Below are 13,305 nucleotides of genomic sequence, written 5' to 3' on the forward strand. Positions count from 1 at the left end.
ATATATGTATGTGTCACACACACACACAGAGTGTGCGTGGGGGGGGTATGTTGAGGGTTGGGGGCGGGGGCACGGGGCTGCCAAGAGGAGGGAGCCGGCCAATTCCGCCCCGCCCCGGACACTAATGTCTGGGTTTCGGAGCGCGGAGGACGGAGACCTGTTTTCTCCCCTTCCGGTCCCTACTTTTCCGGTTTATCCTCTTCCGGTCTCTCTAGCCGGCCTGGCGGCGGCGCATCTCTACGGTTCCGGCGCGGGCTGAGGGCGGCGGTGTTGGTCGGGCGGAGGCCGCAGAGGAGGCGCCATGGACACCAGCGGGCGGCCCTCAGCGGTGCAGCTCATCCTGCTGGGCACCAGCTCGGCTGTGGCCGCCGTCCTGTACTCCGTGTATCGGCACAAGGTCCAGGCGGCCCGCGAGCTCAAGGTTAGTCGGTGCGCGCCACGGACCCGGACCCGGATCCGGACCCGGACCGCGGGCCGGACGTGGCTCCTGACCCCTACCGCCACAGCCTAATCGGAGCCTCCGGACTCTAGGCCCCGCCCCCCTGCTTCCCATCTTTCTCCCTTCCACCAACAAACTATCCAAAGTGAGCGGAGACCCGCCCTGGACCAAAGTCCGGTCCCTCTAGGGAAGCCCCATCCTGAGGCGTCCTTCCCTCCCCCCTCAAGTGGCTCTGTTACCGTCGAAAGCTGGGGGGCTTAGTGGACTGCAAGCTCAGTTTGAGTCAACGAAAAGGACTCCGATGTTTAGGCTGCATTAAGAGAGGCAGGAGGAGAGATGTCTGTGCGTCTTGCTATCTTTCTCTATCATCCATCATCTCTCCATTCTCTATCATGCCATCTATCTATCCATCCATCTCTTTCATCTATCCGTTATTAACCTATCATCCATCCATCTATCATCTCCTAGCTGTCCATCCATTTATCAATCTATATCCATCATTCATCTATATCTAAAATATCTATGGTATCTACCTATCTATTTATATTCATCATTTATATTTGCCAGTCTATAACTAGCCTATCCTACCAATTCATCTATCTGTAGCTCTATCTTCGTATTTATTTCTGGCCTTGCTTATCTGTCCGTCTATATCTACTTACCTATCTATCCTTCTGTCTTATCTAATTCCCCCCCCCCCAAAAAAAAATCTGTCTGTCTATTCACACTAGGTTTGTGTATATTTTGTTTGTTGTTTCCAGCATTAGACTGTAAGTTGCTTGACGAAATGACTGTCTTTTGTCTCTTTTTGTATTCCCGTTATTTAGCACTGTGCCCGACACATAGTGAGGCTTAATAAATGTTGATTGATGGGGAGGTGATTTCCGCTGTTCCCTGTAGTTGGGCCACTGAGCTTTTGTGATGAGTTCTAAATGCCACCTTTTGGGAAGAAAGTTGACAAATAGCCACCCACGATGGGGAAGGAAGTAAAAATCACAGCCTGTTGAGGATTGGTCCAAGAAGTTTGAGATATAGCCTAGAGAAGAGAAAACTTGGAGGGAGGGCATCATAACTGTCTTTAAGTATTAAAAGGGATATGTAGAAAAGGGATTTCTCTGCTTGGTCCTTTGGGCAGAACCAGGGACAATGGACAGAAATTTCTGGGAGGTGGAGAGAAATTTACTAACAATGAGAGCTCTCCATCCCTGAAGGTTCTCAAGCTAAGTCTGTATAGCCACTTGTTTGGGGATATCGTGACAGGTATTCTTCACCTACAGTTTGGTCTCTGTGACCTTTGAGTTGTTGGCCCTTCTTCCACTTGTAGGATTCTGTTAAGTCCCTGCTGTAAGTAGAGTCACATCATAAAGCTGCAATTCAGTAATTTCTCCAAACCCTTTTCAAATCTGGTTTTATCATCAACCTGAGCTCCCTCCTAGCCCAAAGAGAATTAATAGAACTTTATTCTAATATACAGGAGGAATTATATATAATATATATATGTGAAAGAAAAATATTTTCCCCCTAAGATTACTTTCTTTGAGCATTAATAGTTTGCACTAGATGTACTTGAGGAATGCAAATAAAATACTTATACTTGTGTTCTTTGGGCAGAAGGATTTAGAAAGTTTAGACATACAAAGTACTTCCAGTCTACACATTAATACAACATTATGTATTAAATACCTTCGAGAATATTTTTTGCGTTTTTTTTTTTTTTGCCAGAGAGTGATAGAATTCCAGAAATGACTGTGATACACAAAGTTATCAATAAGCATCAACAAGAAAGTGTCTGTCCAATGGTTATTATGGAATCTTTGCTAAGATATACTTTGTTCCTCTTGCTTTTCTTGTTGTGTCTTTTATCCTACAAAACAAATGGAAATGATTCAGGGGAAAAGTAAATCAGTGCCTGACAGAGATAAAAATGAAGTGCTATGTGAAGCCAAAGGGCAAAGTCCTTATGAGTGGGGAGAATTGGAGAAGGTTTCATGGAGGAAGTGACATTAAAATTGGGATTAGAGGAGGGTGGATAGAAATTTCTTAGGAAGAGGAGGAGGAGGGGAGGAAAATCTAGGTAGGGTGCAGCCTGAACAAAAATGAGGAGTACAGAGAATTTTAGGGGGTGGAGAAATCATGGCCTAAAGTAAAGAGGAGAAAGGTCTTTGTGGTGAAGTGGGTGTAGATTTCGATCTAGAAGAGAGCTCAGAGCTCGATCCACAGCAGAGGAACCGATTCCCAGAGAGAGTGGCTTGTCTAGAGTAATACAGCAGTAAGTGTCAGAACAGGGATTTGTTCTCACAACGGTTCCGACTTCGAATCTGTTGCCCTTTTACATTACATGCTACTTTTGGGAGGATTTGAATGCTCAGCAAAGGAATAGGAAGCATGGGTCATTGTTCAATTTTTTAAAAACAATCCGGATCATTATATGAAACATCTGTTGATTCAGATGGGCCTGGCTTAGTGGGTAGATTGCTAGCCCTGGGGTCAGGGAGAGCCTGGTTGAAGTCCCTCCTGGCACATGGCATGTTGGGTACAGGGCTGTAGGAGATAGGAAAAGAAGGATGCTCCTGACATCATCTGACAGGCCTTGTGTAGCATATGGTCTAGGAGAGGCAACAAAACACGATTGACTTAGGTTTACTTTAACAAGCATCAGCTTGCCCTATGTGCTGAGGCAGATACAAGGGAATATGGAACTGGCGTTCTCGAGAAGCATGTCTGCATACATCTGTTCATGTAACTCCTCTGCTCAAAATCTTTCTGTGGCTTCTTATTTACCAGATAAAATTTAGATTCCTTTGCCTGACATTCAGAGTTTCCCATCCTGATGCCTTCCAGCTTTTCCAACCTTTTATCAATAGTACAATGAGGGGATGGACTTCTGGACATGGAGTCCAATTCAAATCCTGCCTGGGCAAGTCACTTAAGGTCTCCCAGCCTCAGTTTCCTCATCTGTCAAATGAAAGGGTTGTACTCTGGGTTGGGGGCCCCTAGTGTAGCACACCTTTATTTCCTCATTTGATTTGTCAGATCTTCTAATAGCAATAAAGAACCTCTTCATAGCACTTTAAGGCTTACAAAGTGCTTTCTTCACAATTCTATGAGGTAGAAGTGTAATTACGTCCATTTTACAGATGAGGAAATTGAAGCCCAGAACTGTAAAGTGATTTGCCCAAGGTCATACAACTAGTAAGTCTGGATACAAACCCAGTTCTCAGTTTTGACTGTATTCCAAGTCCAATGTTCTATTGATGTGGCCTCTTCTAGGGGAGGGACTATGTCTTTTAATTTGGTGTATCCCCTGTGGTGGTTGATGAATTGATTTGTTTCTAAGATTGATTGTAGAAGCCACTTAAATGGAAATTGGTCTTAATGTAAGATTGCCTCTGAAAACCTCACATACCTGGGAATCTGTTATTTGGTCACCTCAGTTATCTGAAACAGTGGGAAAGGGAGAAGGGAATAAGCATTTATATAGTGCCTACTGTGTGCCAATCATTATACTAAGTGCTTTATAATTATTATCTCTTGATACAACAACCCTGGGAGATAGGTAGGTATTATTATTATCCCCATATTACAGTTGAGGAAATTGAGGCAGAGAGATATTAATTTATTTGCCCAGGAGCATATTGCTAGTAAGTGTCTAAGGCTGGATTTGAACTCAGATTTTCCTGATTACAGTCCCAGCATTCTAACCACTTTGACACCAAACCACCTAGCAGGAAGGAAGCTAAAAAGGTCTCTGAACTGCTAAAATAGCTGTTAATAAATAGCTGTTGAATATGAGGAGAGCTATAAAGCCCTCTTAACTTTATTATTTTATGTATGTCTCTTACAGCAACAAATAAGGAACATGTATAAGAACTCACAAAGTCCAGCAGTCTGGGGCTGTTGTATGTCGAGGCAGTTCAATTCAATTTAGAAAGCATTTTTTAAATGTCTAATATGTGCAGGGCACTGTGCTTAAGGGAGAGACATAGAGATGAAAATTAATAGTCTCTGCCCTTGGGGTTTTTACAGTCTAAGGGTGGGGGGAATGATTTGACACAAATCAATTTAATATGATACGTCCACTCTTATGGCAAGGCAGGCATGAAGTGCTCTTGGAAAATTTGCTGAGAGAACACTCAAGTAACCGTACCCTTGCGCTAGCACTTGAGGGCACCACTGTGTCACAGCAAGTAGTGGATGTTCATAATGATGACTGAATCATCAGGAAAAAGTTAGATGTTCAGTACCCTTCATTTAACCAGGCAGGGGAGTATATGATATAATTTAGAAAGATTTACATAAAAATGTGTAACATTTTTAAAGCCTTGACTCTCGAAGGTACTTCATTTCTATAGAAAATCAGCTTAGTTGTAGTTTCACCAATGCCACCAAATAATGAGGTATCTATCCCCTGTTCCATTTTTGAGCGGCACTTTCTGTTATTGTACCTCAGGGGTTCCCAAGCACTCCCATCTAGATTGAAATAGAGACATAAGCTTCCCCTTGTCTGGTTGACCCACATTTATATTTCTTCTTTAAATATTAATGAGTTTGATAGGATATGTCATAACATTGAGAACATTGATCATTTATTTTTTTCCCTCCTAGGGAGCCAAAAAAATTCACTTGGGTGAAGATTTGAAGAGTATTCTTACTGATGCTCCTGGGAAGTGTGTGCCTTATGCTGTCATTGAAGGTATGCTCATTTACGGGTTGGGTTTAGTGGGAGGGAGAAAGGTGGAGGAGGCTTTTACCGACATATGGGAAGTGCCTGGAGAAGAGAAGACTTGATGAGGGGCTAGGTATGTGCTAAGGGACCTCTGTGTTAAGGTGAAACTTAGGCAGGAGGTGAGTCCCCCATAGTCAGCCTGTCCTTGACTAGGATGCATTCCCTCCTCATCTCTGCCCCTCGGGAGCCTGATCCTCCTCAAGGTTCACATTCTTCTCATCTCCAGGAAGCCTCCTCTAGTCTGTCCGTTCCCCCCTCCCCCAGCTCATTCCCACCCACTCCTTCCGGTGTTAATGAGGCTACAGACTAGCTCTCCTCCTCCCCTCTCAAGTCTAGGGTGGTTGTGTTTTGGTCTTGGTAGCTCCAATACCTAACATGTAGCTGGCATTTAATTGTGCTCTGCAGAGGAACTTTTTAGGTGAGTTTTTATTGCCTAAATGAAATTAATTTTATTTAAGTGAATAAAAATGTGAGCCTACTCAGAGATGAGGGAGAATATTTTTATTTTACTGGTACCTTTTGTTTTTACTTTATTCCTCTTTCCAAACAAACCCAGCCCTCCCACCCTTTTCCTTTCCTCAACAAGCAAATCCTTGGGGCAGCTAGGTGGCGCAGTGGATAGAGCACCGGCCCTGGAGTCAGGAGGACCTGAGTTCAAATCCGGCCTCAGACACTTAACACTTACTAGCTGTGTGACCCTGGGCAAGTCACTTAATCCCAATTGCCCCGCAGACAAACAAACAAACAAGCAAACAACCAAGCAAATCCTTTTTAACTGATAAAAAAGCAGTTCCATAAAACCAGCCTACACATAAGCCTCACCTTCCAGCGTATGCAGTGTTGTCCCCATTGGCCCCCACCTCTGCAGATCAGAGAAAGGAGCTCATTTCTCATCTCCTTTGAGACCAGGCGTGGCCAGTACAGCCACACAGGCTTAACTCGTATTTTCTGGCTCTTTCCGTTTGTGTCATTGTAGCCATTTGTGTACATTGCTTTTCTGCTTCTGCTGATTTCACTGTGCATGAAACCATTTTCTCAGTCCTCTCTGTAGTCTTCACATCCCTCATTTCTTACACATCCCACAAAGTGTTGAGCTGCTCCCCAGTTAACGGGCACCTATTTGGTTGCATGTTTTTGTTATCACAAACAAAGTGCTGCTTTGACTATTTTGCAGCTTGCAGTTTGCCCTTCTGGAGGTGTCTGCCCACAGTGTGGTCCCAGGATCAGAGGTTATAGACTTTGTAGTCCCTTTATTAGGTAAATCCAAATTGTCTTCAGAAGGATTTTTATCAACCAACAGTGAATTCAAGTGCCTGTTTTATGGCATCCCCTCCAGTGCTTACTGTTCCATCTTTGGCCAGTTTGCTGAGAGTGAGATGAAATTTTGATTTGTATTTTGCTCTCGTGAGTGATTTGGAGCAGCCTTTCTTACAGCTGTGAATAGTTTCCAGTTCTTCTTTTGAAGACTTCACATCATATGCTTTGACCACTGATCCCCTGGGGACTGACTTCTGCTATTCTGTATTTTTGTTCATTTCCTCTATACCTGGCTATCAGACCTTTTCCTGAGAGATTGGCTGCGAAGACAGGTTTCTGAATTTGATGGGGAAGTGTGTGTGTGTGTGTGTGTGTGTGCGCGCGCGCGTGTGCACAGACAGTTCTTAAGGAATCTGTTCTTCTTTAGGAGCTGTGCGTTCTGTTAAAGAAACCCTTAACAGTCAGTTTGTGGAAAACTGCAAAGGAGTGATTCAGAGACTAACCCTCCAGGAGCACAAGATGGTGTGGAATCGAACCACGCACCTCTGGTGGGTACCTTTTTTCCTGCCACTTAGGAGTGTTTTGATCGTCTCTTCCCCTGCTGGAGTCCTGGGTCCTGATTCATAGTGTTAGTCTCTTTGTAAAATGGGGAAGCTTCAAGAACAGAGAAGTGACTGATTACTCAAGCAAGCTGATGCTTTGTGTTGCCCAAGCCTGTGTTTCCCAGCCATCTCTCTGTAGGAAATGTTTACAGGTCTTTACAGGTCTGCAACCCTCTGTTTCCTCATTTTGATTGATAAACATTTATTAAGCTCCCACTGTATCCCAGTCAATGCACTAAGAGTGGGAGATACAAAGGAAACCCAAAAATAATTCCTGGCCTCAGAGATCCTCTGTTGTAATGGTAGAGACAACACATGCCTGGGTAGGTACACACAGGTGCCAGACACCAGCAACTGAGGATCCTAGGAAAGGCGTCCTACAGATGATGGCGACTGGGAGCCAGGAACTCTGAAGAGGTAGAGGTGAGGATGGGTCAGGCAGGGCAGAGACACAAGGATGGGAGCTGGAGACGGAGCCGTGTGAGCAGCAGCAGCAGCTTGACCAGTAGAGCTGGGTGGGAGAGGGCAGGATTGGGAGGGGAGGAAAGATAGAAAGGGGCCCAGTTTGTTTATATTTGGTCCTACAGGTGTTAGGGGACAATTGGAGTTTCTTTAGTAGGGGGTAGGGGCTCACATGGTTAGACCTGGGCGTTAAGGAAATAATTTTTTAAAAGGAGGAAAATTGGACAGCCAGCCGGCATTGAAAAGCTCGGGGCAATGAGGGTTAAGTGACTTGCCCAGGGTCACACATAGTAAGTGTTAAGTGTCTGAGCCCAGATTTGAACTCAGATCATCCTGAATCCAGGGCTGGTGCTTTATCCACTATGCTACCAACTGCCCCCTGGTCTACTGTGTAGTTTGGGTCAGAAAACCCTCCTCTTAATTTTTTTATTTTTATTTTTATTTTTTGCGGGGCAGTGAGGGTTAAGTGACTTGCCCAGGGTCACACAGCTAGTAAGTGTCAAGTGTCTGAGGCCGGATTTGAACTCAGGGCCTCCTGAATCTAGGGCTGGTGCTTTATCCACTGCGACACCTAGCTGCCCCCCTCCTCTTAATTTTTGTCCAATATCAAGTCCATGCAATTTAATCAAATCTCATAAACATTTATTAAGTGACTAATGTGTGCAGACCACTGTGCTTGTCAATGGGGGAGAGATGGAGTTTGGATTTTATGGTCTAGCAAATCATCCATTTAAATTAGTTATTCTTAACATTGTCTCTTGTTCTACATTTTATAACATTTCTACACATCCTTATCTGGCATAAATTGGTAATTTAAATATTTAGTAGGGGACTCTTTCCTTGTTCATATCACAGAAAATATTTTCCCATTGGATTCTGATGGATTAAAAAAGCCCACAATTATGGCACAGAGAACAGGTGATGTCTTGGGGCCTCTCCCCCCCCCCCTCCAGTGGCCTATTGACTGAAAAGGTTTGGGAGGCACACATAATCAAATGTGTGGTAATGGGAATTCAAAGTCATCTGCTGACTTTCAGTGTTCTCTTCAGATTGTTGAGATTATTCCTTAGATTTTTGGTGTTTTCCTGCCCTCTGTCTTATGTTCTTCTTCTCCTCTTTCAGGAATGACTGTGAAAAAATCATTCACCAGAGAACAAATACAGTGCCCTTTGACCTGGTGCCCCATGAGGATGGCACAGGTGTGGCGGTCCGAGTTCTGAAGCCCCTGGACTCAGCTGACCTCGGCTTGGAAACGGTGTATGAGAAGTTCCACCCTACAATCCAGTCCTTTACTGATGTGATTGGTCACTACATCAGTGGGGAGCGGCCCAAGGGCATCCAGGAGACAGAGGAGATGCTCAAGGTGGGGGCTACCATCACAGGTGTGGGGGAGCTGGTTCTTGACAACAATTCCATCCGCCTGCAGCCCCCCAAACAGGGTCTGCAGTACTATCTGAGCAGCCAGGATTTTGACACCCTCCTGCAGAGGCAAGAGTCTAGTGTCAAGCTCTGGAAAATCCTGACAGTCATCTTTGGCTTTGCCACCTGCGCCACCCTCTTCTTCATCCTGCGGAGGCAGTACCTGCACCGGCGAGAGCGGCAGCGGATGAAGCAGATGCAGGAGGAGTTCCGCCTTCACCAGGCCCGGCTCCTGAGGGAGGCCAGTGCTGAGGAGAGGGAGACTTTAAAAAATGCCTGCGTCGTCTGTCTGAGCAACATCAAGTCCTGCGTCTTTCTGGAGTGCGGTCATGTCTGCTCATGCAGCGAATGCTACCAGGCTTTGCCCGAGCCAAAGAAGTGCCCTATTTGTAGACAGGAGATCGTCCGGGTAGTACCCTTGTACAACAGCTAACTGTTCGAGGATTTGGAGTTTATAGAGGAAATGGTTCTCCTTTTCAATGGATTTTATCAGTCCCTTAGACAGTCTAGTGGTGGCCATTTGTAACCACTGGGCGTCATCAAAGGGTGGGAGGGAGAAAGCGAAAACAGCCCAGTCTCTTAAATACAGCGGCAGAGATTGGACCCTGTGGGATTATGCTTTAAATCAAAAAGCAGGAGAGCCAAAGGCCCATCCATTGGGTGGGGGCTGCAAAGCCAATGGCAGGCTTTCTGCCATTTTGCAGACATGGGGGGTCTGGGGTGTGTGTCTGTCTCTTTGTCTCTTTGTGTGTGTGTGTGTGTGTGACTGTCTGAAAGAGAAAATTCACTAGACCCCTTAACCTCATAGCTAGTTCTCTTCCTCACTTTGGTTTGAGATTAGTCCCTGCATTATTCCACATGAGCTGTGTGATCACCATTGGTTTAGGTCACAGCCTGGGTTCAGTGACCCAGTTATCCCAGCAGGAGGAAAGGGAAAACCAGATAGTGGGTGAGTGGAGATTGGGTTTTTCAGAGCTGCCTCAGGAACTGCCAGCTGGTATTAGATTTTTTTCCTGCTCTACCACTTGCATATTACTTAATGATTTTAACCAAAATTGCTAGGAAATGATATGTTGCTGAGGCTTTCCTTCTCCTCATCCCTCTCATCAACCAGATTGTGTGTGTGTGTGTGTGTGTGTGTGTGTGTGCGCGCACGCTTGGTGTGGGCATCTGCAGAAGTAAGGAAGTGAAACTTACTTTGTCTCATGACTTATGCCCCCAGTAGCTCAGCACGGTGGGCAGTAATTTGAAGGGAACAGGAGGGGAGAGATCTAATCAGTCTTATTGGTGATAGTGAAAGTGGGGCCTGGATTTCCAAATTCCTCTCCAGCTTTGCCAGGTCCCTTTTTAGCTGCCTCACCCTCGGTGCACTCACTGCCTTCTGGCAGGAGCTGCTGTGCTGCGGCGGCCGTGCCCGCCAGAGAAGAGGACGCCGGGATCCCCGTGCTTGGGGTTTGAACTGGGACTCTCAGAGCCAGGGAATGAATGGGTGTTGCCCCCGTTTCAGGTGAGGATGGAAAGTGCTCGAGACTTCTAGGATATTGCTGCATTTGCCTCCTGACTCTGGAAGCTTCTTTCACCAATCAGGAGGATGGGAGCACCAAGTTCCTACTTGATCCCCCTTTCCCCAAAGTGAGACTGTCCCATGGGTCTGATGTCGTCATCTCTTCTTGTGTTGCTTTTCTCCCTTCCTTGCCTGCTTGAATTTTGTGAGCACCAGCCAGGGGGCGGGGAAAATCCCCTTTCCCAGCACTTCATCAGCAAGCCAAAGGCCGTGTTTGGAGCCTTTCTTCTTGTGTCTCCTTCCCGGCGTCCTGCTTCCTGGCCTTCCCCTGTGAGAACAGGGGTGTCACAGTAACACACCAACACTGCACTATCCACTTTGGCTTACGTGCAAAGGACACAGTAAATATTTTATGTTGAAATTGAATGCGAGTCCATTGCTTTGTGCAAAACTCCACTAGGGCTTCTCTTGCCCCACTTCATAAATCTCAGGGTTATCTGGTCCAACTGCATTTTGTAGATGAGGAAATAATGGCCAGCACTTGAGCTTTGCAGAACACTTTATAGCTATCTCATTTGACCCTTACACCTTGAGTGTTAGGTGCTATTATTATCCTCATTGTATGGCTGAGGAAACTGAGGCAGAAGTTAAAGTGACCTGTCGGGGTCAAACAGTAACAACTGGGGGCAGATTTGAACTCAAGCCTTTCTTACTCCAGGTCCATTGTTCTAGCTTCTGTACCGGCTCTCTGCTGAGGTGCCCGGAGCATCACAGTCACACGTGTAGACATGTGTAGACACATGTAGACGTGTAGAGCTGAGACGATTCAGCTCGGGAGTCCAAATCGTGCTCTGCCCAGTCCACACGATGAGAGTTGATGTCCAGTGAAAGCCCTGAGACCCTGCCAGATCCCCAAGGGTCTTCTGGCCTCAGCAGTGATATGAAACCAGGCTCACGATGTTTTTGGTCTTGTGTATATTTACTGGATTATTTGGAAAATGGATGATCTGTGTATGGAAGTTTTTATGGGTGAGTAGAAACAGCATTGAATTTGGAGTTAGAATCTGGGTTTGAATCCTACCTCTGCTATTTTCTAACCTGGGGAAAGTCGACTTCCTTTCTCTGAGCCTGTTTCCTCCTCTGTAAAATGAAAGGGTTCGACTAGATCAGCAATTCTCATAGTGTTTCAGGGTCACTCAGGAGTTCCCAAGATCCTTTGAAGGGGTCAGTGAGGTCTAAACTTCATAATGCTAAGATGTTTTAATTCCTAATATGGTAAATATCATTGATAGGTGTAAACAACATGAACAAAAGCTCTTTGCGGGAGGGTCCTCATTTTTTTTTTCTTTTGGCAGGGCAATGAGGGTTAAGTGACTTGCCCAGAGTCACACAGCTAGTAAGTATCAAGTGTCTGAGGCCCAGATTTGAACTCAGGTCCTCTTGAATCCAGGGCCAGTACTTCATCTTTTGCGCCACCTAGCTGCCCCATCCTCAATTTTTAAGAGTGTAAAAGGGTCCTGAGACCAAAAAGTTTGAGAAGTGCTGGGCTAGATAATTCCAGAGATGCCTTCTGGCACTGAATCCTAGGCATGAAAACCAGAATATTCAACTAGAACCTGACCATCCTGGTTAAATGGGAGTTTGTTGCACAACAAAGTATAGGCATGCCCCAAATAAGAGGTTCTCAGCCAGTGTTCTTTTGCAGTAGCCCATGGTCCACTTAGAACCTCATTCTTCACACCCTTTGGCCACTTGGCCATTCTTAATATTTATAACTGTGTCGACCTGATGGCAGCATCTTCCCCATTCTTAAGTTTAATGGGTTTTCATGGAACCAATAAATGAGACAGGGTGGCACTTTTGTATTGAAAGTGTCAGTGCTGGAAGACTTCCTGGAGGCGACAGTGTTTGGATTAAGGGTTGGTGTATGAACTCACCCTAGGGAGAGTGCCTGGAGGGAGGAAGGGACTGTTGATCATCCCAACTATGGCCTTACTGGCACATCCAGTGAAGCCTGGGAATCATGGGTGGAGCCAACGCTAAATCTTGATTTCTTACTCCAACATGGACTCCCTATCCCGAACCCTTGTCTACAACTGGAGAGATGAATTATAATGCAGCCCCCTTGGACGCTGGCACTGAAGACACCCTCTGAATAAATTGATGGGTTTGGGAGTTTGCTCACCGTGTTGCCCCCTCCCTGCCCAGTTCAGACTGGATAGCCTGACTATATCAGGACCACCATCTTTTTCACCCCATACCACCCCCGCTGCCCCTGGGAATCCTCTGGGATGTGGAGCAGGGTGGAGGTGTGGGCAAGTATCTGGAGTCTAGGTGTTGAAGTACGCTGCAGGGCCAAGTAAGGCAATTAGCCTGGCCGGAGCACTGAGTACCTGACTAGATGAGGGTGGGGAGAGTTAGGGAATTGGGGCTTGAATGTGAGGTGAAGGTATTTTAAGGTCTTGGTGTGGATGGCTTGGCTAGTTTTGGAAATGGGATGTGATTTCCCTCAGGCCAGCTCCTCTGCAAGGTGTCAGGATTGCCTTTGCAAAAACTCAGAAGGGGAAAATTGCATTTTCTCTCTAATTAGATGGCGCTAACATCCATTTTGAATGAAATAAATTTCCATGTATTCTAAGCTGAATTGCTCCCAGAAGTGCTCATTAGCCACTTCCCCTGCAGCTGCCTTTTTGTTCTAACTCCCAGGCCCAGGTTCTGCTCTGTAGCAGTTGGCCTGGGGGGGATGGCCTTTCCCTTCCCGAAGGTTACTGCCTGCTGCTGCTCATTAGCCCTTTGCCAGGCCCCTCCACCCAGCCTGAGGCTGTGGGCCTGAGGAATGAGATCATGCTCTGTTTGAATCCAGAGTCCCAGGCCTGGATGATGCTGGCTAAATTGG

General features: G+C 46.0%; 1 protein-coding gene across 1 annotated transcript; it reads left to right on the forward strand.

Annotated features, from left to right (window-relative positions):
• Positions 1–210: 210 nt before the first annotated feature.
• MUL1 (mitochondrial E3 ubiquitin protein ligase 1) lies at positions 211–10,835 on the forward strand. Its single transcript, XM_043997264.1, has 4 exons — positions 211–421; positions 5,045–5,132; positions 6,850–6,970; positions 8,609–10,835. Exons 1-4 carry the CDS (start codon positions 302–304, stop codon positions 9,336–9,338), a joined length of 1,059 nt encoding a protein of 352 aa, XP_043853199.1. The 5' UTR covers positions 211–301; the 3' UTR covers positions 9,339–10,835.
• Positions 10,836–13,305: the final 2,470 nt, after the last annotated feature.

Source organism: Dromiciops gliroides, chromosome 3 (assembly GCF_019393635.1).
Source record: "Dromiciops gliroides isolate mDroGli1 chromosome 3, mDroGli1.pri, whole genome shotgun sequence".
Taxonomy (NCBI): Eukaryota; Metazoa; Chordata; class Mammalia; order Microbiotheria; family Microbiotheriidae; genus Dromiciops; species Dromiciops gliroides.

Excerpts from the sequence above, each read along its gene's own strand:
- MUL1 (XM_043997264.1), top strand. The coding sequence starts at position 302 with ATGGACACCAGCGGGCGGCCCTCAGCGGTGCAGCTCATCCTGCTGGGC. Across the intron at positions 422-5,044 it reads AGGCGGCCCGCGAGCTCAAG|GGAGCCAAAAAAATTCACTT; the intron begins GTTAGTCGGTGC and ends TTTCCCTCCTAG. Across the intron at positions 5,133-6,849 it reads GCCTTATGCTGTCATTGAAG|GAGCTGTGCGTTCTGTTAAA; the intron begins GTATGCTCATTT and ends GTTCTTCTTTAG.